Raw genomic sequence first — 25,217 nt, 5'->3', positions numbered from 1 at the left:
CATATAAATATCTATTTTTAACAATACATTCCCCATATCACAGAATTATGCACTTGAACCCCAAGGTCCCTCTGCTCCTCCCTCAAAATTATACCATTCAGTTTATATTGTCTTTCAATGTTTCTTTTACCAAAATGCATTACCTTACTTTTCTCTGCACTGAAATTCTTCTGCCAGGTGTCTGCACATTTAGCCAACTTGTCAACATCTCTCTGAAGTCACTCAGCGTCATCTTCACAATTCACTTTTCTCCCCAACTTTGTATCATCTGCAAATTTCAAGATTTTGCCCTGAACACCCATCTTCAAATCATTTATATAAATCAGAGAAAGCAAGGGACCAAAAACCAATACTTGGGATCACCATTTAGAATTTTTCTTGAGTCTTCATTTGTCTTCATTTTACTTAAATTAAGGACTACAACCTCACCATTTCCCAATCACTGCAGCTGACCAGGCCCTTGAAAGTGTCGCACATTCCAAACAATCTCATCCCACACAAAGCCACAATAAAGGTTCCCCATAACTTTACTTTCTGCTCCACAAGCATCTGTTCAATAGATTTTACTAACTCTATTGATGGCGCCACCAAACATGTCTTTCCATTCCCTTTCATCATTCTGAAAGGTCTGTTCCTTCCATAAGATTCTGGTCCATTCCTCAATAACCTCAACACTCCCATTCCATTTCAATAGCATACTTCTATTCAAGTTATTTTATCTCCTTTTCCTCACTGTCCAAGGCACCTAACAAGCAAATTGGTCATTTACATGCACATCTTGAGTTTTACTGTGTTTACTGCTTCCAATGGAATCTGCTCCGCAGTGGGAAGACAAAACACAGACTTGATTGTCGTTTTGTGGAATACCTCTGTTCAGATCACAAGCATGGCCGATCTTCTGGCAACCTGTCGATTTAATTCTCTTTTTCTCTCACACAAATCTCTCTGCCCTTAAACTCCTGTAAAGGTCTAGTGAAGCTCAATGCAAGTTTAAGGAACAGCAGTATATCTTTCAATTAAGTACAATTGAACTCAATTTTGCAGTTGTTCACCAATCTGCCATTCAAATTTCCTCGAGACATATCATTTTTTTTTATCTGTTCCATCACCACTTTCCCTGGTTTTGCATTGTCAATTTGTTTGTCAGCTAATATCTCTTGTCTTAAACCCTATTTCAGTTGTTCTCTTTTGTTGATTTTTCTCCCTCTCTATAGAGTGGTTCAGTGGTCAGCAATGCTGTCCCACTGAGGCAGGGACCCAGACTGAATTCCACTCTCGGATGAATGTGTTTGTGAAGATTGCACATTTCCCCTCCCCTCGTCTGCGTGGGTTTCCTCTGAGTGCTCTATTTTTCTCCCACAATCCAGAGATGTGCAAGGCTAGGTGGATTGGCCATGCTAACTTGCCCATAATGTCCAGGGATGTGGAGGCTAGGTGGATTAGCCACAGAAAATATAGGGTTTCAGGGATAGGGAGAATGTGTGGATTTGGATGAGATGGTTTTTGGAGGATCAGTGTGCAATTTGATGGGGTGAATGGCCTGCTTCCACACTGTAAGGATTCTAGAATTCTATTCTATGATTCCATGATTATTTCAGCTGCTTAATCCCTATTATGTTTTTACTTTGTCCAGTCCTGTCAAAAGGTTACTGACCTGAAATGTTAATTGGTTTCTCTCTCCACAGATGCTGGCAGACCTGTAGAAACTTTTCAGCATTATCTGTTTTTGTTTCAGATTTCCATCATTCACAGCATTTTGATCCTGTACCAAAATCTCTAAGCTTGATTAACTTAATTATACTGAACCCCTATCAATGCACCAAATGGATACATAGGATTTGCACAGTCAATGCTATGATATTGCAATACTACATATTCCAATGTGAAGTTAACAGTGCACATCCAGTGTGCAGCTTTTGACAAATTAATAAGCCTGTAACAACAGATATGTGGACAGATTAGAGAAACTGGAGTTGTTCTTCCTAGTGGGAAGATTCTCCACCAGAAAAGGTTCAGGGGTAATTCAACAGAAGTGTTAAAACTGTGAGGGGGATTGATCAAAGAAAATTTGAAAAATGCTTCCAGTGGCATAAGTAGCACCCAGACAGCACAGAAGTATGGTAATTGCCAAAAAAAGTGACAGTGCATTCAGGTATAGAGATAGTGTGCGCTTCTGGTGTATAATCACCTGCTCCCCTCACTTCCACTCCCCAGTCCTGAAAAAGGGTTATACCAAAACATTGATTTGTCTATCTCTTGATGCTGCCTGGCTTGCTGTGTTCTTCCAGACTCCTGTTTGTCTACTTTGGATTCCAGCATCTGCAGTTGTTTTATCTCTAACTAAGTAGAACCACCTGTGGCAGCTTTGTGTTTGTAATACATTTGCATGCCAAGAATATTCTTTAGCATAAACCTTTTAGAAAGACAATCTATCTTCAAGTTCATTTAAAGGTGGTGTGTCAAGAACTTTTTTATAGTTGTGTCTGATGTCAGCCATTTTCCGAGTGTCACATTGAAACCTGGTGCAAGCAAGGGTGGGTTAGGGGTGAAGGAATAGGTTTGAAATCTGAGGGTTCAATTGAATACAAGGTTGTAAGGGCATACAAGAGCGGTTAAAACAGTGGTGGCAGGGACATGGAAGAGTAAGGTAAGACAGACTTGGCTTCCTATGGTAGGGTGCTGAGCAACATCCGGGCAAAATAAGAAAATGAGAAGGCTAAAAGGTGGGGATAATATTGTCCAAGCGTGTATCAATGTTAGGCTGGCTGAGTCTTTACTGAACTTTTAGTTCACCCATCACACTTCAATCATCCCCACTGAGATTTCTCTCAGAGAATCTGCCTTAAAATATAAAGGGAGGGAGGGCTAGCTGAACCTGCAAGTTTAGTCATGTCACACAGAATGAAAAGAGAAACACATGAGCCTTCAATCAAGAGTGAACAAAAGAAACACTGCATTAGTTCTTCCACAGTACAGGAGATGTTCCTAACTCCCTTGTAACCATCACTATTTGTAACGATCAATATTTGAGTAAAAAGTGAGGTCTGCAGATGCTGGAGATCAGAGTTGAAAATGTGTTGCTGGTTAAAGCACAGCAGGTTAGGCAGCATCCAAGGAACAGGAAATTCGACGTTTCGGGCCAGAGCCCTTCATCAGGAATGAGGAGAGTGTGCCAGGCAGGCTAAGATAAAAGGTAGGGAGGAGGGACTTGGGGGAGGGGCGATGGAGATGTGATAGGTGGAAGGAGGTCAAGGTGAGGGTGATAGGCCGGAGTGGGGTGGGGGTGGAGAGGTCAGGAAGAGGATTGCAGGTTAGGAGGGCAGTGCTGAGTCCAAGGGAATCGACTGAGACAAGGTGGGGGGAGGGGAAATGAGGAAACTGGAGAAATCCAAGTTCATCCCTTGTGGCTGGAGGGTTTCCAGGCGGAAGATGAGGTGCCCTTCCTCCAACCGTCGTGTTGTTATGTTCTGGCGATGGAGGAGTCCAAGGACCTGCATGTCTTCAGTGGAGTGGGAGGGAGAGTTAAAGTGTTGAGCCACAGGGTGGTTGGTTCGGGCGTCCCAGAGGTGTTCCCTGAAGCGTTCTGTCTCCCCAATATAGAGGAGGCCACATCGGGTGCAGTGGATGCAATAGATGATGTGTGTGGAGGTGCAGGTGAATTTGTGGCGGATATGGAAGGATCCCTTGGGGCCTTGGAGAGAAGTAAGCGAGGAGGTGTGGGCGCAAGTTTTGCATTTCCTGCGGTTGCAGGGGAAGGTGCCGGGAGTGGAGGTTGGGTTGGTGGGGGGTGTGGACCTGACGAGGGAGTCACGAAGGGAGTGGTCTTTGCGGAACGCTGATAGGGGAGGGGAGGGAAATATATCCCTGGTGGTGGGGTCCGTTTGGAGTTGCAGTCACCGACTCCCACAGCTACCTGGACTACACCTCCTCCCACCCTGCTCCCTGTAAAAACTCCATCCCATATTCCCAATTCCTTCGTCTCCGCCGCATCTGCTCCCAGGAGGACCAGTTCCAATACCATACAGCCCAGATGGCCTCCTTCTTCAAGGACCGCAGATTCCCCCCAGACGTGATCGACGATGCCCTCCACCGCATCTCCTCCACTTCCCGCTCCTCTGCCTTTGAGCCCCGTCCCTCCAACCGCCACCAAGACAGAACCCCACTGGTTCTCACCTACCACCCCACCAAACTCCGTATACAGCGTATCATCTGCCGTCATTTCCGCCAACTCCAAACGGACCCCATCACCAGGGATATATTTCCCTCCCCTCCCCTATCAGCGTTCCGCAAAGACCACTCCCTTCGTGACTCCCTCGTCAGGTCCACACCCCCCACCAACCCAACCTCCACTCCCGGCACCTTCCCCTGCAACCGCAGGAAATGCAAAACTTGCGCCCACACCTCCTCCCTTACTTCTCTCCAAGGCCCCAAGGGATCCTTCCATATCCGCCACAAATTCACCTGCACCTCCACACACATCATCTATTGCATCCGCTGCACCCGATGTGGCCTCCTCTATATTGGGGAGACGGGCCGCCTACTTGCAGAACGCTTCAGGGAACACCCCTGGGACGCCCGAACCAACCAACCCAACCACCCTGTGGCTCAACACTTTAACTCTCCCTCCCACTCCACTGAAGACATGCAAGTCCTTGGACTCCTCCATCGCCAGAACATAACAACACGACGGTTGGAGGAAGAGCGCCTCATCTTCCGCCTGGAAACCCTCCAGCCACAAGGGATGAGCTCGGATTTCTCCAGTTTCCTCATTTCCCCTCCCCCCACCTTGTCTCAGTCGATTCCCTTGGACTCAGTACCGCCCTCCTAACCTGCAATCCTCTTCCTGACCTCTCTGCCTCCACCCCCTCTCCGGCCTATCACTCTCACCTTGACCTCCTTCCACCTATCACATCTCCATCGCCCCTCCCCCAAGTCCCTTCCCCCTACCTTTTATCTGAGCCTGTCTGGCACCCTCTCCTCATTCCTGATGAAGGGCTCTGGCCCGAAACGTCGAATTTCCTGTTCCTTGGATGCTGCCTAACCTGCTGTGCTTTAACCAGCAACACATTTTCAGCAACGATCAATATTTGCCAACCATGAGGACTACCAGCATATTTAGTTCTCTGAGGAGGCTTGTCACAAAGATGAATAAGGTGAAACCAATGTGATTTGAATGACGATTTTGTTTTACCTCATTAGATTAGGATGCTCTATTAGGTGTAAATTTGCAAGTGAAATTTAAATTTGGAGAAAAAAAATCCATTCTACCTTTGTGCTCGTAATAAGTGTTATGTTAATGCTAATGAAGTTGAAAAGTTATACAGCTTCCCTGCTTGACTAGGACTTTTATAGCTCACTTGGAACTGCTGTATTGTCAGCTGACTGTGGATTTCATTGTCCAAAAGTTTCCTCTGAAATGGAATTACATGTCTCCTGCACACATCACTGGCATTTCAAATTGAATTGTGATTGAAGAGAAATAGTAAGAAAGTTGAAGCAGCACACACATTTGGATCTGCTGCTGGGACTGCCACACTGATCAAGACTCAGTGATTTGAGTCTTGTCAGTGCCAAATATTGTAATTTGAGGTGTGTGCCACTAGATGTCCTGTATGAGCTAGGTAAAGGAAAATAATGCGATACCATTAAATCCACAGGTCTCTCATCACTAACATCCGCTTATCCTGAGCTTCCTGAGAAGTTCAGCCATTTTTGATTTACTAAATGTAATTATTTTACATCATTTTGGTCTTAGGTAAAATTTGAAGACAACTGAGCTGCCACAACAATGCTTACAAACCTAGCATAATGGATCACTGATTTGCTTCAGTCGTGCAACTGTGAAACCTTCATATTGCGGACTTCATTTAAACATATAAAAGGTTCATCTTACATCACAATACAATTTCTAGGCAATTAGAATCTTGAACAAGAGTTTACTGAGAGAACTTGTCAGGAACACTTAAAATGACTAGCAAAACAGCCAAAGATAAAATGAGGAAAACCTCTTGTATGTAGTGAATGGCCCCCATCTAGAAAGCACTGTTTGAATTAGCAGAGAACACAGTCAACTCCATTTTCCTGCCTTATCACCACAACCCTTGATATCCTTAAATGATTAAAAATCTATCTCAGTTTTGAATATTCTTAATGACTCAGTCTCAACAGTCCTCTCACTACCCACTGAGAGAAGAAATGCCATCCTGAAAATGCACCCCTTATCCCAACTCTATCTTCTATTATTTATCCAATCTCCTCTACACATTAATATTCCACCTCCAACACAATGGGCTCTTATGAAGTAGTCTATTGTTTGGTACCTTATTAAATACCTTTTAAACATCCTAATGTATTACATCTATTGCTTCCCTTTTATCTATACTACTTGTTATCTCTTCAAAGAATTCAAGTAAATTCAAAGATTTGTAGTAAATTTGGCAGGCATGATTTCCTCATCATGAAGCAATGATTATCTGCTTGATCATATCAGGCACTTCTAAACACTCTACTGTTACATCCTTCATAATAGACGCCAACATTTTCCCTACAATAGATATTAAGCTAATTGGCCCATAGTTATCTGATTTACTGACTTCTTCCATTTTTAAATAAAGGTTTTACATTGGCAGTTTTCCAATCCTCTGAGACATTTCCAGAATCCGAGGATTCTTAACAAAAGTTTTCAGTATCTAAGGACTTATCCATCTTTAGCCTTACGAGTTATTGTATTTATTTATTCTTCCCTTTTTGTCCCTTGTTTATTTAGTAATTTTGGAATGTTATTTGTGTCTTTTACTGTGAAGACTGATGCAAAGTATTTATTCAACTCCTATTGTCATTCTCTAAGTGTCTGATATTCAATTTAGCTTCTCTCTCCTTTTCAGTGTATTTAAAGAAGATCTCGTCTGCCTTGAAAGCTTATCTTGCTCCTCTTTATTATTGTTTGGGTGTCTTTTGTTGGTTTTTTGAAACTTTCCCAATCCACTAACTAACCATAATCTTTGCCACACTGTATATTTTTCTTCCAATGGGATGTTAGCCTCAACATGCCTGGTTAACTATGGCTGCCTTACCTCCTTCCTAGAATCCTTCTTTTTTACTCGGATATTTCTTTGCTGTGAGCTGTGAATTTTTTTAAATTGTCTCCCATCATTCCTCATTAAGTCTATGCTGCTATACTCCTTTCCCAGTCCACCCCAGATATCTCTGCCCTCATTCCAAATTTTCCTTGAAGTCACACACCATTCTGATTTGAACACGTATCATAATTTCTTCTTCATGGTTGAGTCAAAATCCTGGAATTCCCTACCAAAAACACTGTTAGAGCACCTTCACTGCATTGACTGCAGTGGTTCAAGAAGGTGGCTCACTGTCACCTCAAGGCCAATTAGTGATAGGCAATAAGTACTGGTGTTACTGGTGACACCATTTGACTTAAAAAGGTCAATGACTGTAAAGTACTGAACAATAGATGCCGTACAATACATCTTTGGGTGCACAATATAGGTGGTGTCACCAGATTGCATCTTCATGTCCATAAAAAAACAAAAGTACTGTGTGAGGTAGCTGTTCGCAAGTGATGTGCCCCTTGAAACTGGTTTCAACAACCTTTGAGAGCACAGATATGGAGATTTCCAAATGCATAATCTTGGTTGATTAAATAATAGTAAATTCTGCAATTGAACTCAAGTAAACAACTGACAACACCACAAGAGTATGAGTCTGTCCAAAGGTAGAAATTGCATGTTAGGATTCATTACTGATATTCAATGCTATCTTTCTGGACTAAGTTATAATGCTCAAGTACAGCTGCAATAGCTCGTGGCATAAATCGGATGGTTTGGCATAGATCCTATAAACTTCTGAGGCACTTTTCTTGGCATAGAAATTTGTGGCTTTTATTGCTTGACCACATCTCTGCAATGTTTTGAAGTCAGGTTTCTGGCATGCAGTGAAGGAATCCTTACCTAGCTTGTTGCTTGAATAGTCTTGGATGGCATCAAGCACAGCAGCAACATGTGAGTGTTGTCTGTTGCCTGCATGTAACTGAAATATTTTGTTGCAGGCAGAAATAATTTTTCATAATATGCCTTGGCAAGTCTAACTTCTTCATATTCAGCTCTCTGAACTTGGCCTACCTTGAAACTATGTCCAGCTTTGATACGATTCTGGACGGTCTCATTGTCAGCCTGTTTGCCACATAGGATAGCATACCTGAAATAGAAAGGTATGACGTCACATGCACTGAAAACAAAACATAATATGGCTTTCCTTCAGTTGGTTTAGTTTGCTTGGTTGTCGAATGTGCACATTCAGCGGCTGCTCAGTAACCATCAGAGAAAATCCAGATTCTGTGACCCTTTTCACAGTTAATTAAGAATCTGGCTGCAAGCATTACATTCAGAACAAGACACAGCCACTTGGTGCATGAAAGCTCACTCCTCCAACACCCAAGTATACTAATCTTAGTCATGTGTGTTCCAGCTTTCCCAGACTGTTTCGATAATTTATCACTGAATGCATAGAACAGAACAGCGCAGTACAGGCCCTTCGGCCCTCGATGTTGTATGGTCGATTCAATTTTTCTTTCAGAGGGTTACCTTGCAAAAGCAACTGTACCAAGACTTTATCTTCCACATGAAACATTCTAGATGTTAATTGTTTATATGCCCATTATTCAATTTTTGTTTCTGAAAATTCCAGATGCTCTTACGTTGCCCTATATGCTCCCGAAAGTATTTCTAAAAACAATACAAACTTAATCCAACTTGGAGAATCTGTCTTTTTGATTCAAGAATTTCTTCTAAATCAATTTTGATGAACCTGTCATCTCAGGACCATAAATCAACTTGAATGACTAAACCCAGTAGATTCACTTGGGGAATTTCTAATAGCAAATAGTAAGACATCTAATCCTTGTCCCAGACCTTTGGATATTCATGACAGCTTGTCTTAGTCATGATCTTAACAGTCTAATGGCATCTCTCCAAAGCTCTTGTATTTGTGCATGATAGGCAGTTGATAAAAATTATTTATAACCAAACCGCTAATGATCTCGTGGAAAACTTGAGACATAAAGTCAGAACTGTGATTAGATTGTATATTAGTTGGTAGTCCATAAAAAGTAAAAAAAACATTTTCTGCCACTACCCTAGAAATGGCAACTGGCAATTAGGTTGTCATATCCATAAATGTAAGGGTACATGGATGAACCTGTTTCCGTTTTCAGTAATAGTCCTACATAATCTATTACACTCCAATGAATGATTCTTTAGAATCAGTATCAAAGATACAGGTTTAATCATACGTTGGGGCTTTCTAACAACTTGACTTGGACGGCATGAATTGGGATATACTGTCTATCTATCCCATTTACTAACACTTTGGCTTTCAATGAACTCTTTGAAGGGAAAACTCAACCCTTCCCCAGCATTCATTTGGGTAGCTCCTGTATCCCTTTCTATAGTTATGGGCTTGGATGCTTCCCTGAAGGAAAAAGCAGGTTATCATCTCTTCAGCTCTCTCTACATATGTCTTCTGCACTCACAGCACTGCATGTCCAGAAGACATCTCTGGACTCTTGGATGTAATTAAAGCACCATTTGATTTGGGCCCTTTCTTTTTGTATTTCCTTTTCAGATTCATTCCAATAAGTTTCACTGGTTTTCCTTCCAACTTCCATCATTCCGAATGGACGTATCCCACCTTCTTAAAATAGAAAAGCCTAAAGACCAAAAAGCCAGAAGACTTTTGGTCCCTCGAGCCTGCTCTGCCATTCTGCAGGATCATCCATTTTCCTGCAATTTCCCCAGAACCCTTGATTTCCCCAAATAATCAAAAATGTATGTAACTCAGCCTTAAATGTATACAAGGACTCTGGCTCACAGTTCTCTGTGGTAAGAAACTCTAAAGACTCTCAATGGTTTGTGAGAAGAAATTCCTCATCTCAGTCTTAAACTGGCACCCAAACAAAGAACAAAGAACAAAACAGCACTGGAACAGGCCTTTTGGCCTTCCAGATCTGCACCTTTCATAGTAAAACTGTCTTCACTTACAGGATCTGTATCGCTCTATTCCCTTCTTATTCAAGTATTCGTCCAGTTGCTTCTTGAGTGCTGCCACTGTGTCTGCTTTCACCACCTCCTCGGGCAGACATTCCAGACACTCACTACTCGGTGTGGAAGACTTGCCTCGCACATCTCTTTTAAACATCCTCTCCCATACATTGAATTTCTGTCCTCTAGAACTGACCCCTCCTCCCTGGGAAAAAAACCTTATACTTTCCACTCTATCCATGCCATTCACAATCTTATAAACTTCTATCAGGTCACCCCTCAACCTCCTGCATTCCAGTGAAAACAAACCCAGTCTATCCAACTTTGCTTCACAGCTAAAATCCCTCATACCAGGCAACATCTGGTAAATCTTTTCTGTACCCCGTCCAAAGCTTCCACATCCTTCTGGTAGTGTGGCAACCAGAACTGTATGCAATATTCCGAGTGTGGCCTGAAGTTCTATAAAGCAGCAGCATAACTTGCCTATCCTTATACTAAATGCCCCTTCCAATGAAGGCAAGCTTGCCATATGCCTTTGCTATTACCTTATTTACCTGCACTACCACCTTCAGTGATCTGTGGACCTGCACCCCCAGGCCCCTCTGCACATCAATACTGCCAAGGGTTCTCCCATTACTGTATAATTTCACCTGTACTTGACTTTCCAAAATGCATCACCTCACATTTGTCCAGATTAAATTCTATTCGCCATTTTTCTGCCCATGCCTCCCACTGATCTATGTCTTCCTGTGTCCTCTGACAATCCTCTTCATTATCCATAACTCCACCAATCTTTGTATTATCCGCAAACTTACTAATTAGATCAATCACACTTTCCTCCAAATAATTTATGTAGACCATGAACAGCACAGTTCGCAGCACGAGTCCCTGTAGAACACCACTAGTTACAATCCTCCATTCTGAAAAGCATCCTTCAACCGCTACCCTCTGTTTCCTATGATTAAGCCATTCATCTAAAGGCTATATTCATCTTGCCAGCTTACCCCTGATACCACGTGACTTCACCTGTTATACCAGTCTGCCATAAGGCATCTTGTCAAAGGCTTTACTGAAGTCCACGTAGACAACATCAAGCATTTTTCCCTCATCAATTATCTTCATCATCTCATCAAAAAACTTGATCAGGTAAGTGAGACACAAAACCATGTTGGCTCTCGCTAATAAATCCATTTACTTGAAATGCTTGTAGATCTTGCCACTGAGAATCTTTTGCAATAATTTCCCTACCACTGCCGTGAGGCTCATGGGCCTGTAATTTCCTGGATTATCCCTGTTAATCTTCTTAAACAAGGGACAGCATTGGCAACTCTCCAGTCCTCTGAGACCTCATCTGAGACCAAAGAAGATACAAAGCTATCTGTTAATGCTCCAGGAACTTGTTTTCTTGCCTCTCTCAATATTCTGGGATAGATCCCATCAGGACTCGGGGACTTATCTACCATAATACTTTTAAAGATGCAGGAGACTCTTTCTTTTTAATAGCAACCTGGTTTAGAAATTCCACACTCTCTTCCGAGATCATCCTCCACCCATTCTGTTTGGTGAAAGTATTCGTTTAGGACCTCAGCTACCTCTTCTGGATGCACACACATATATTACCTCCTTTGTCCTTGAGTGGGCCAACCTTTTTCCTGGCTACCCTCTTGCTTTTTATATGTATAAAAAGCATTAGGATTCTTCTTAATCCTGTTGGCTAATGAATTTTCATGACCACTTTTAGCTCTTCTAGATCCTTGTTTAAGTTCTTTCCTTCTTCCTTATATACTTCAAGGGCTTTGTAAGTTCCCATCCTCTTAGACCTCATGTATACTTCCTTTTTCTTTTTGACCAAGGTCATATGATCCTTGGTCATCCAAGGTTCACGTAACTTACCACACCTATCCTTCATTCTCGCAAGAATGTGACGCTCCTGTACTCTTATTAAATGCCGCTTGAAATATTCCCACATATCCAAATTTACCCTCAAACATCTACCTCAATTCAGCATTCTCCAGCGCCTAATGTTGTTGCAGTTTGCCTTCCCCCAGTTTAATGCCTTCACCCAAGGACTGCTGTTATCCTGATCGATGAGTATCTTAAAACTCACTGTGTTATGGTCACTACTCCAAAAATGATTCCCCACTGAAACTTCACTCACCAGCTGAGCTCATTTCCCAAAACTAGGTCAAGTATAACCCTTTCCCTGGTTGGACTGTTTACATACTGTGTCAAGAAACCCTCCTGAATGGTCCTTACAAATTCTGCCCCATGCAAACCCCGAGTATGAAGTGAGTCCCAGTCAATATAAGGAAAGTTAAAATCACCCACCACAACAATCCTGCTGGTTTTACATCTTTCCATGATCTGTCTACATATTCTCTCCTCTATCTCCTGCTGGTTGTTGAGAGACCTCTAGTAAACCCCCAGCATTGTGATTTCAACTTTCCTATTCTTGAGTTGTACCCATATTGATTGATGCACGAGTTCTCTGACATATCATCCCTCAGTACAGCTTTGAGGTACCTCTTTTACCAGTCATGCAACTCTGCCACTCTTTTTACATCCCCTCATCTAAGTCCTGGGACATCCAGCTGCCAGTCCCGTCCCTCTTTCAGCCAAGTCTCCATATTTGCAATAATGTTACAGCTCTAAGTACTAAGTACTAACCAAAGCTGTAAGTTCATCTGCCTTGCCTAATATACTTCCTACATTTAAGACCACCTTCCCTGCTCTTTTCAGCAACGTTTCCCTCACCATTCTTGTTCTTAGTCATGTTTGCCTTGGCTTCTATCTCTCCCTCAATTTCTGCACCTACTGCCCTATTCTGATTTCCATTACACTGCTGGGCTAGTTTGAATCCTCGCCAACCATTCTATCAAGTACTCCTGGTCCTGCCTAGGTGTTAATGCGTCCAGTTTGTACAGATCCCACCTCCCCCAGAACTAGTCACAATGGCTCACTAATCTGAAAGACTCCCCTTCACACCATCTTTTCAGCCACGTGTTCACCCTTTATATCCTGCTGTTTCCACTCTGACTAGCTTGTGGTACTGATAGTAATCCTGAGATAACTACCTTTGAGGTCCTTTTTAGTCCTTTATATTTTGCTTTTAGGACTTCATCCTTTTTCTTAACCCATGTCGTTAGTATCAATGTGTACCATGACCACTGGATGTTTGCCCTCTCTCTCCACAATGACCTAGCGCTCTGAGACATCCAAGACCCTAGCACCAGGAGGCAATGCACCATCCTGGACTCTCTTTTGTGACCACGAAAAAATACCTAGCTACAGAGGAACTTCGATTATCCAAACGAGATGGGCGGGCACTATTTCGTTTGGATAATCGATTATTCAGTGAATCGATTAAATGCCCTTCCTCTGGAGCTCAGAATTTTTAAAGTCTGCTCCCCGTTCAGGAGACTAGCAGCAGCACACCGCGCGGGAGCCCCTGCACCCCCAACCCTGTCCAACATATCCCCCTCCCCCTCCCCCCAACCGTCCAACACCACTCCCATCCCCCAACCGTCCAACACCTTCCCCCTACACAGCCCCCGCCTCCCAACCCCGTCCAACACTGCCCCCCGACACCAAGAAGATGCAATGGTGATACTATAACTGAGAAGATATTAAGCAGAAAAATCTGAACAGGCTGGGACTTTTCTCTCTAAAACAAAAGTAAACTACAAAACATGACAAAAGTTGAAAAAAATCACGCGACACCAAGTTATAGTCCAACAAGTTTATTTCGAAGCACAAGCTCTCCGAGCGCTGTATCTTCATCAAGTGGTTGAAGGAGCAGCACTCCGAAAGCTACTGCTTCCAAATAAACCCGTTGGATTATAACCCGGTGTTGCGTGAGTTTTACCTTTGAACACCCCAGTCCAATACCGACACCTCCAAATCATGACAAAACATGACCTGATTGAGATTTTTAAAACAACAGAAGGGATTTAATAGTGACGTTTCCACCTAAAGATCAATTAAGTTGGCTAAATAGGTAAAGCATGGCTCAAAATAATACCACCAATGTACTTCCAATCTTTTCAGGCTTAGTTATACTTGGGAACTGGTTCCTCAGCCCACCCTCTCATCCTGTTCATTGAAATAGGTGGCCATGACAACCCACCACTGACAAAGACTGCCAAAAGATTAGCTAAGAATGATGCATCAGCAGACAAGGAGGAAAGACATGCTTACAGGTACTGCATACACGATGTGACATGCTTCCACCTAAAGGAGCATGAGAAAACTAGAGGTTACAGCTATACAGAGTCACCATGAAATTTCACAAAGAATTTAGGCAAAACTTTTTTAACCTAGAATGTGTTGAGAAAATAGCAGTCTTTCGTGAAATAGTCAAGACTAAAAGCATACATGGTTTTAGGGGAAAGAAAGCACGTGTGAGAAAAGAATTAAAGAATATGTTAAAATATGTTATATGAAGGGTGATATGAGAAGTTTTGTGTAGTATCTTAACACATCAACACAGTTATGCCAGAAGACTGGTTTCTGGGCCATAGCCTCAGTGTAGCTCAATGTAATTGGACAGCATCAGAGGCTCCAGAGTCCAAATTGCACCCAACTTGGCAGTGTGTGTAGTACAGGCAGGAAGGCCTGAATCTCAATCTTATAACAACATCAGAGTCAAGTATGTGGTGCTGGGAAAGCACAGCAGGTCAGGGAGCTTCCAAACAGCAGGAGAATCGACAATTTGGGCATAGGCCCTTCATCAGGAATTTCTGAAGGGCCTATGCCCGAAACGTCAATCCTCTTGCTCCTTGGATGCTGTTTGTCCTGCTGTGCTTCTCCAACACCACATTCTTGACTCTGATCTGCAGGCCTCACATTCTCCTTATAGCAACATCACATCTACAAGCCATTTTCCACCAGCTTCCGCAGTTTCTCTTTTGAGGTATCCATAACCTTCTCTGCTCCTTTTTGGCAAATCTAACTCTTCTTAATAATTAGACCCAGAGTCCATTCATCAGTTTAGTAACAGCAGGAAAGAAGCTGTTCTTGAACCTCTTGGCGTGAGTTCAAGCTTCTGTAACTTCTGCCTGGTGAAAGAGATTGAAGGAGAGCATTACCAGGGTGGGAAGGGTCTTTGATGATGTTGGCAGCCTTTTCATGGCAACAAGAAGTGGAAGTGGAGTCCACGGATGCGAGGTTGGCTTCTGTGATCATCTGGGCTGTGATTGCAACTTTCTGTAGCTTACTTATAGTCCTGGGTAGAACAATTGCCATGCCAGGGCATTATGCACCCAGATAATGCTTTCTATGGTGCATCTCTAAATGTTGGTGAGGGTCCTTATGGGACATGCCTGAGTAAGAAGTGGAATTGTGATGCCTTCTTGATTGTTGCATCTATGTGGAAACTTGACTGTCCTGACCCTCTCCACCTCAGCTCTGTTGAAGTAGATGGAGCCATGTCCTCCTCCTTTCTTCCTGAAAATCATTGCTTGATATCCATCCTATCATGGTGATGTCATCAGCAAACTTGTGGATGGCATTCATTCGGAATGTGGCAACACAGTTGTAGCTGTACAGGGAGTACAGTAGGGGGCTGAGAATGTAGCTTGCAGGGCTCCAGTGTTGAGGGTTAATGTGGAGAAAGTGATATTGTCTATCTTCACTGATTGCAGTCTGTGGATCAGGAAGCTAAGGATCCAGTTGCAGAGGGCAGAGGCGAGACCTAGGTCTCGGAATTTTGAGGTTAGCCTTGAGGGGATTAAGGTGTTGATGGTGGATTTGTAGTCGTTGAGTAGGCATTTGACGTAGATATCCTGGTTATCCAGATGTTCCAAGACTGAGTGCAAGACTAGGGAAATGGTGCCCACTGTGGACCTGTTTCATCAGGAAGCAGGAGATTGAGTCAGGCTGACAGGCTAGAGTTGATGTAGGTCATGACCAGCCTCTCGAAGCACTTCATAATTATTGAAGTCAGAGCCACTGGGCAGTAGTCATTAAGGCACACCTGCATGTGCTTTCTTTGTTACGGAGATATTGGTGGTGTTTGTGAAGCAGGTGGGGACTTTGGATCGTAGGAGGGAGAGGGTGAAGATGTCAGTGAATACCTCCCCCAGCTGGTCCATGCTGGATCTAAGTGCACAGCTAGGACTCCATCCAGGTCTGTTGTTTTCTTTAAGGTGACTCTCAGGAGGACCAATCTGATGTTTGCACTGGTGATGGAGGGAATAGATGCCTCCGGAGCTGTCATGGTAGGTGACACTGCACCACTGACCGTCTGCTCAAAGCAAGCATAGAAAGCATTGAGCGCATCAGGGAGGAATGGGTTTTGGCCCGCTAACTTGCTCTGTTTCATTTTGTATGCCATTAGATTGTGTAGGCCTTGTCACAGGGGGTGGGTGACTGATGGCTGATTTGGGCCTCTAACTTGGTCCAGTACTGCCTCTTGGCACGTCTGATGGCTTTGCGGAGGTCATATCTGGATTGTCTGTATTGGTCTGGATTGTCCGACCTGAATGCTACACATCTCATAGGTAGGTAATGGATTTCCTGGTTCATCTGGGAATAGGGTTTAATTGCTAACAAGTCAACTTTCATCAGTCAGGATATTGCCATATAGAATGCAATAGGGAACAGTTGCCCTTAATGCTTTTGTTTATTTGAATTTGATGCAATGCTTGGTCACATTCTGTTTGCAGAGCAGGGAGGGTCTATGTATAAATACATACTACTCCTATCAGGTGTAAATGAACTACGTAAGTGAGCTTGATTGATTATCTTAAATAGACTGTTGATGCAATGTTTTAGTATGTTCAGGATTTTTCACTACAAGCTGATCAATCACAAAATCACATTTAAAGTTGGATACTATGTCCTGACCATTGCCAACACAAGATGTTTAATTATGATCAGTAGTTTTCTTAGTGTGAACAGCTAAAGCAACACCATGTAACTCAGATAGATGATGTTGCCATGGGATTCCCTCTAGGCACAACCCTTGCTAACACCTTTATTGGTAAACATGAGAAACATATTTTTTATGGCAAGACTACTAACCTTGCACAACTTTGCATATTTCCAAGATGTAGATGACACATTTGCAATATTTGAATCTGCAGCTACAAAGGATTTCTTTACACAATTTAACTCTAACCTGTGCTCAAATTTACCACTGTAATGCACCAGTTAAATGAATCCTTATTCTCAATATACTAGTTGAGAAGTCTGATAATGTGTTTTTAACTATTATCTCCCAAAAAGTTTACATTCACTGGTCAACATACACAGAGCTTCCCAACAGTCCCACATGCTATGAAAGCAATCTATTGATAACCTCATGAAGAAGGCTGTAGCCATCTGGTCATTGCGTAAGGTTGATGAGATGACAGGGAATATTAAAACTATCCTGCGTTATTAGAGATAGCTAACCAAATCAGCCCTTGATGTGTATTGCAAAAATTGAAGAAACAGCCAATGTCTACCACCTGAGGACATGAGCAGAACTCTGTCTACCTCAGCTTAATTTTGCCCGCCACGTAATTGCTTAATGTGACGCATGAGTTTGTGTTAGTGTGATGCCAGGTTGTAGATCGCATGTCCCAATGTCTGGCAGGCCATATTAATCACATTCCATTATCCATTCACAATGTGCAACATACTGCTCATGCTCAACAAGATCATGGTTACAAGCCTCAGAAGTGATTCTGCTATTGAAAATCATGTACTAAATAAGCTGGACTATACTAATAGCTAAATCAGAAACCAATTTAAGGTCATAGTTAGGATTGCCCTGTATGTATGTTAGAATGTACATATATAAATACCCAGGACCCTGATTCATGTAAACAAAAGAAATTTGTACAGATATTGCACTTTTTCAAAAATAGGAGTAACGGTGACAACAGCCAATTGCTGCTGTATCCCCATGGCAATTACCTGACCAATTAGGGTCTACCTACTGGTTTGAGAATTAAGATTGTGAGGTTTTTGCTATATCACAATACCAATAATAATTTGATTAATCAGCATCATCTTTTGATGCTGCACAAAATGGTGTCTCTTGCATTCCAGATGAAGAACCCCAATTTTAGTTTCCTTTTAGCAATGTTTAAGTTCTATACAGATTATTCTGTTATAACATGAGTTTCGTCAATGCAAATTCCATGTAACACAATTAACGAACTGGGGACATTGTTTCTACAGTGTGAACTTTTAAAATGCGTGTTGGCCGTAACGTGAATACAGCGCCAATACTTTAAGCGCCGTTTCTAATGCATGATTTTTCTACAAGTTGGGTTGCACAAGAATGCAATTATTGTGTTATAAAAGAACTGACTGTATAAACTATTAATTTATCATTATATATATATAAAAAAGTATAAAATGTACGTCTATCACAAAAGTTAATAAATGGGCAATTCAAGATCTGTAAAGGAAAATATTTAAACAGGACACCAAGAAATGCTCAATACAGTGTCAAGTTACAAGATCAGACCTACTCCAATTAAAATAAATGACTATATTGAATACAGAAAGAAAATGCACTACTTCCAACCCTAAAACTCCCACTTCCAAAACAAATAATCATTTCTCAGGAGATAGGCCAAGTTAAATTAGCTAACAGCTTTACTAAGCTGTCCATAACCTACAAAAGGACACAATCAATATTGCTCATCATTTAAATTTGTCATCTAATCCCCAAAAATCAGGCAATATCATTGTTTCGACATAGTTCAGTGTCATGTTACTTGAAAGCTTCTTGGCTTAAAATGTTCTGCTCTTAGTCTGTTCATATTTGGAATTTCATTCCCCTTTCCTGGGACCTTGACTTCTTTTGTGGGGCATTCAATGCAGAATGTTTTGGAATGAGTAGGGAATAAGTGGGGTTGATTTAGTTAAAAAAAAACAGGGGGAGGAATTTTTAGCTCTGTTTGATTTCTGCAGGAGCATGATACAAGGACTGATTTAGGGTTGGAGTTGGGGCAAGGAAGTAGGACACAGGAGCCAGTGTGTTTGTATGGTTGCACAGCTGACATCCCACAATGTCGTACACAGTACCGAACTCTGAGGTTTGTACTTTGGCTGACTCCCTTTAACCTGGTCCTGATCGCATTCAATGTGCCCCATGGACTACTGAACTGTAAGAAATATAGCTCTCCATAGTCTTGCATGTCCAAGGTAGCAGTGCTATTTACTGCCAAAGGAAACAACAGCTTCCTCTTATTCAGTAAATCTTGCATATCGCCACATACATGAGCTGCCAGAATGAACTTCCAACAATCACAAAGCAAAAAAAATTATCAAACAAAAATACAAATGCACTTGATCTCCAAAGTTGTACAATAAAGTTCTCAAACATCATAGATACAACATTGATTTCTGTTAGCCTTCTGCAGACCCTAAACTTACACAACGAAAATTAACACATTTTCATATGTACTTTTACACAGATTCTCAGAAACATTTGGAAGTATTTCTTGAAATGTTGTAACAGCTATGATGGCAAATAATTTGAACATGGAAAGATCCCACAAAGACCAATGAAGTGAGAGTTCATCTGGTTGATGTAGTTGAGGAATAAATCCATTCCAGGAAACTCAGGTCATCTACAAATAGCACCATTCAAGATGATAAACAGGCCACCAAATTAACAGCTCATCTGAAGGACAACACAATGACATAGTACACCCTCTGCAATACAAGTGGAGTGTCACCCTGCTTTGTAGAAAAGAATCATAAAATGCCAATGCACAGAGGATATACAGTCACTATGACTGTGCCAGCTTGAAGTAAATTGAGACAGTCTCACTATCCTGTTCTTTCGCATTGGGAACATAAGAGCAGAAGTAGGCCGTTTAGACGGTCAAACCTGTTCTATCATTTGAGACCAAGGCAGATCATTCACCTCAATGTCACATTCTTGCACTATCTTCATATCTCATCATTAAGAGTAAATCTATTAATCTCTGTTACAAATATATTGAGCTTCCACAGTCTCTGAGGTAAAGAATTCCAAAGTTTTGGCATCCTCTAAGTGAAGATGTTTCTCTGCATCTCAGTCCTAAATGGCTTGCCTTTTATTCTGAGACTGAGTCCTTAATTTAAGATCCCAAAGTCAAGGAAGCATCCTTACTGCAGCTCCTCTGTCTTTAAGAAATTTCTAAGTTTCTAAGATCACCTCTGAATGTTATACAGCCTCAAGCTCCATAAACTCTCCTCATAGATCCCACCATCACAGTGATCAGTCAGATGAACCTCTGCTGGACTCCCGCTAATGTAGCAGTAAAACTGCACACAGTACTCCAAATGTAGTCTTACTAGTTTTATATAATTGAAGCAAAGTGTCTTCGTTCCTGGACCCAAATCCACTAGTGATAATAATGTTTGCCTTCTAAATTACTTGCTGCATCAGCATGTTAGCTTTTAGTGACTTATGGACAAGGACATTAATGTTTTCCATTCTCTTAACATTTAAGAAATATTCTACATAAACTTTCCTCCTAACAAAAGGGATCCTCATGCAAAATTTATTCAAACTATCATGGTCTTACTCATTCACTAAGCCTATCAAAATCCCTTGAAGTTTCTTTGTATCCTCAACTCATGTTCCCAAAGTTTATATCATTTGCAAAATTTGAATATTATAATTGGTGCCCACATCCAAATCTATGATATAGACTGTGAATATTAAGGGCTCAATTATTGATCCTTGAGGTATCCCATTGGTTACAGCCTGTTAACCTGAGAATGACCCATTTATTCCTACTCTCTGCTTTCTATCCGTTATCTAATCCTGACTATGCTAGCAAATCATTCCAAATCCCATGTACTTTAAGTTTTTTTTATTATTAACTTCCTGTGTGGGAATTTATGCTTGCCATAGAAGGAGTTCAGCAAAAGTTTGTCAGGCTAATTCCTGGAATGGTCGGACTGTCATATGAGGAGAGGTTGAGGAGGCTGCGCGTATTCTTTGGAGATCAGAAGACTGGGAGGTGATCTTACAAAATTCTCAAAGGAATAGACAGAGTTGATGCAGAAAGAACATACCTCCTAACTGTGGGGTCCACAACCAAGATGCACAGTCTAGAATAAAAAGCAAGTATTTAGCACGACTGAAAGAAGGAGGAATATCTCCATTCAGAGGGTAGTATGTTCGAAAAATCCAATATACTACATCCATTGGATCTTCCTTATCAACTCTGCTAGTGGCATCGAAATGCCCTAAATGCTCTAATAATTTCCCTTTTGTAAATCTGGGTTGACTATGTCCAATCATTTCTGATGAAGGGCTTTTGCCTGAAACATCGATTTTCCTGCTCCTCAGATGCTGCCTGACCTGTTGTGCTTTTCTAGCATCACTCTAATCTTGATTCAAATCTCCAACATCTGCAATACCCACTTCTGCCTCTGTCCAATCACACGACTATTTTTAAATGTGTAGTATATATATTCTTTAGATTAGATTATAATTTCTTCTTCAATTTGTCAGGCTAACAGGTCTGTAGTTCCCTGTTTTCTCACTTCCTCCTTTCTTAAACAATGGAGTACATTTGCAATTTTCCAAACTACAGACACCATTACGGAATTAATAGAATTCTGAAAGACAATCGCTTCTGCATTCACAGTCAATCGAGGCCAAACTGTTGTATGATTTTGTGGGATATAGGTAAAATAGTGTTACTTCTGCACATAATTACTTATGCAAGGTAAATGAACTCACACCAATGTATAATTGTTTCAGCCAAGAGCTGAGTCAACAAGAATGAAAACTATGTGAAGGAAATATGTAATTGTTTTTGTATTAGCTAAAATGAGAATGCAAGAATGAAATGTGCCTGCAAACAATGGTAGATGTTACAGACAAATAGATAAGATGCTGTGAGGGGAGGGGGTTAAGCTAGATATGCCTGTACAAACAGTAGTTAAAAGCATTTGTTTCCCGCTTCTGCAAAAACAAGAACAAAACACAATCAAGAAGTCATGAGGTCATAAGATCATGACAAGTGAGGGAAATAGATGATAGTGAAGAAGGATATACCTAACAATGGCCCACAGCAGGATGTGGTCAAACGGCCTTGTGAGGCCAGAAATAAGCATTTTGTCACAGATAAGGCTGGATAAGACAAGAGAAAAACAAGAGTAATGGGCGGCGGTCTTAGAGAGGTGAGTGATGTAAACAGGGGAGGAGCAATGAGATGAAAGAATAGGAACCAAATTACATAAATGCTGTGTACTAGTTGAATTAAGTGTGTGTGTGTCCCTGCCTTGTGGGCAGTGGATGCCACACCGTCTTGCAAGAGTGTAATAAATGATACTACTGATTCAGATCTTGTCTCGGACTGAAATTATTGAAGTGAGTGAGCTTCGTTTCTCACAATTTCAAGAAGTTGGAGCACTTGGAGTAAAGGATTCAAAAGGATATGGGGGAAAAGCAGGAACAAGTTACTGAGTTGGATGATCAACTATGATCGTAATGAATGGTGGAGCAGACTTCAAGAGATAAAAGACCTACCCCTACTTCTATTTTCTATGTTTCTATGGTGTAGGCTGTCATCAGGTCTGAGGGATTCATCAACTTTCAGTCTTCGACTTTTAACAAATATTAATTTCTTTCACTTCCCCTCACTCAACCTGTGGATCCCAATTATTTCGGAGAGATTTCTTGTGTCTTCCTTTGGGAAGACAGATACAAAGTACATAGTAGGCTTCTCTGTCATTTCTTATTTGTTACTTTGAATTCTGCTGTCTCTGACTATAATAGACACAGACTTATCTTTGCTAATCATTCCCTTTTTATATCTCTATAGAAGTTCTTTCAATCTAATGTTTCTTGTTAGTTTATATCATATTCTATTACTTCTTCCTTTATCAATTTGTCAGTTGGTCATCCTTTGCTGAATTCTAAAATTCTCCCAATGCTCAGAATTTTTTTTAAGCAACTTCTATCCTCCGTTAATCGAACACTATATTTAACTTGTTTGATGTGGCTCTCATGCTTCCTGTTGAACACTTTTCCATTAAAGTAATATGCTTTAAAACCCAACCATTAATTATTTAAATGATATCAATTGTCCATTTACAGTCAAACTTCTAATATATTTGTTTTCAAATCAAGCCACCACAGCCAACTTCCTCCTCATACCTTCATTACTATCCTAGTTTAGATTTAGAGGAGAGAGTGAGGACTGCAGATGCTGGAGATCAGAGTCAAGACTGTGGTGCTGGAAAAACACAGTGGGTCAGGCAGCATCAAAACATCGATTCTCCTGCTCATCGAGTGCTATCTGGCCTGCTATGTTGCTCCAGCACCATAATCTTGACTCTGATCTCCAGCATCTGCAGTCCTCACTCTTCCTCTGAATCTAAACTAGGATAGTAACTAGTTTAGATTTAGATCCTAGTTTCAGATTGAATAACAAGTTTTCAAACTTAATGGAAAAATCTATCATACTATGGTCAAGATTGCTTAAGATTAAATCCAAAATAGCCTATGCCTGAGTCGTTTTCTCAATGTATTCCTCCAGAAAACTATTTCAAACATATTCCAGGGATTCTTCATCAACAGCATTGGTGCTCAATAACATATTTTTCAAGATTATATGTGGTTTGAAGTGACCCATAATTGCTGCAAAGAATCAAATTTCCTTTTAAAAGTTGTCGCTGAATCAGTTTTCACCACCAACGAGACAGTGTATTCCAAATCATAGCAACCCATTGTATAAAATTTATTTTCAAACATCACTTCTGGTTCTTGTGCCAATTTCTTAAACCTATGTCCTTTAGCTACTGACTTTTCTGCCATGGGAAAAACTTTCTGCTGAGTCACTACAACAAAGCTGTTCACATTTTTAAATACTTATACAAGATTTGTCTCTCATTTTCTCTGATTTAAGAGCAACTTGTCTGTAATTGTAAAGCTATAAATCCTATAAGTTTTAAAAAACCTTTTCAACTGTCTTTGCACCTTCAAAGAACTATATATCTCCATTCCAGGTTTATATGTTATAGAGTCATACAATATGGAACAGACCCCTTGGTCCAACCAGTCCACGCCAACCATGTTTCCAAACCAAACCATTCACACTTGCCTGTGTTTGGTTCATATCCCTCCAAACCTTTCCTATTAATGCATTTATCCAATGTCTTTTAAATATTGTAAATGTACCTGCATCCATCACTTCCTCTGGTCGTTCATTCCATATACAAACTACTGTGTAAAAAAAAAAGCCCCTCATGTCATTTTTAGATCTTTCTCCTTTCACCTTAAAAATATGACCCCTAGTCTTAAACATCTCCACCCTATGGAAAAATACAGTTGCTACTCACTTTATCTGTACCCTTGTGATTTTATAAACCTCTATAACGTCACCCTTCAACCTCCTTAGGCTCCAGTGAAAAAGCCCCAGCCTGTCCCACCTTTCCTTATATCTCAAACCCTCCAGTCTCTGCAATGACCTTGTATATCTTTTCTGAATCTACTTCAATTTATTAATATCCTTCCGATAGCAGAACGAGCAGAACCAAACATAATACTCCAAAGAGAGCCTCACCAACATCCTGCACAACCTCAACGTAATGTTCCATCCTCTATACTCAATGGTCTGAGTAATGAAGGCAAGCGTACTGAACGATTTCGTAACCACCCTGCCAACCTGTGACACAAATTTCAAAGAAATATGTGCCTGAACTCCTATGTGTCTCTGCTTTACAACACTACCAAGGTCCCTATCACCAATTGACAAGTCCTATCCTTGTTTGTTTTACTAAAATGCAATACTTTGCATTTATCCAAATTAAACTCCACCTGCCACTCCTTGGCCCATTGATCCACTGACTCGATTGATCTTTGTAATCTTAGATAACCTTCTTCTGTTGAATATACTGACAATTTTGGTGTCATCTGCAAACTTACTAACCATGCCTTGTATGTTCTCATCCAAGTAATTTCTATAAACAATAAACAAAGGTGGACCCTGTGGAACCCCACTGGTCACAGGCTTCCAGTCCAAATAACAAACCTCCACAATAAATGCGACAAGACAGTCCTCACAATCTCCTAAAAGGAGACAAGCTGAACCAGGAGCTGAGAGTGGTGATAAATAGAGACTATTCACACCTCCTTTCAATGAAGAAATGGACAGCCTTACAACAATTCTAATTGGGAAGGCATTCTTTGGGATCAGAGGTGAAAGTAGG

The 25,217-nt window shown here is 41.2% G+C and overlaps 1 protein-coding gene across 1 annotated transcript in view; it reads right to left on the bottom strand.

Moving 5' to 3' along the window:
• LOC132817814 (regulator of microtubule dynamics protein 3-like) overlaps positions 1–25,217 on the bottom strand; it is a 232,906-nt gene that overhangs the window by 57,230 nt on the left and 150,459 nt on the right. Inside the window, exon 7 of the mRNA XM_060828311.1 lies at positions 8,139–8,214. Coding sequence (XP_060684294.1) covers positions 8,139–8,214 — 76 coding nt within the window. The remainder of the gene's footprint in view (positions 1–8,138; positions 8,215–25,217) is intronic.

The sequence above is a fragment of the Hemiscyllium ocellatum genome, chromosome 8 (genome assembly GCF_020745735.1).
Source record: "Hemiscyllium ocellatum isolate sHemOce1 chromosome 8, sHemOce1.pat.X.cur, whole genome shotgun sequence".
In the NCBI taxonomy this organism is placed as follows: domain Eukaryota; kingdom Metazoa; phylum Chordata; class Chondrichthyes; order Orectolobiformes; family Hemiscylliidae; genus Hemiscyllium; species Hemiscyllium ocellatum.
The sequence above is the reverse complement of the archived record's forward strand: the minus strand, read 5'-3'. Positions and strand labels throughout refer to the sequence as shown.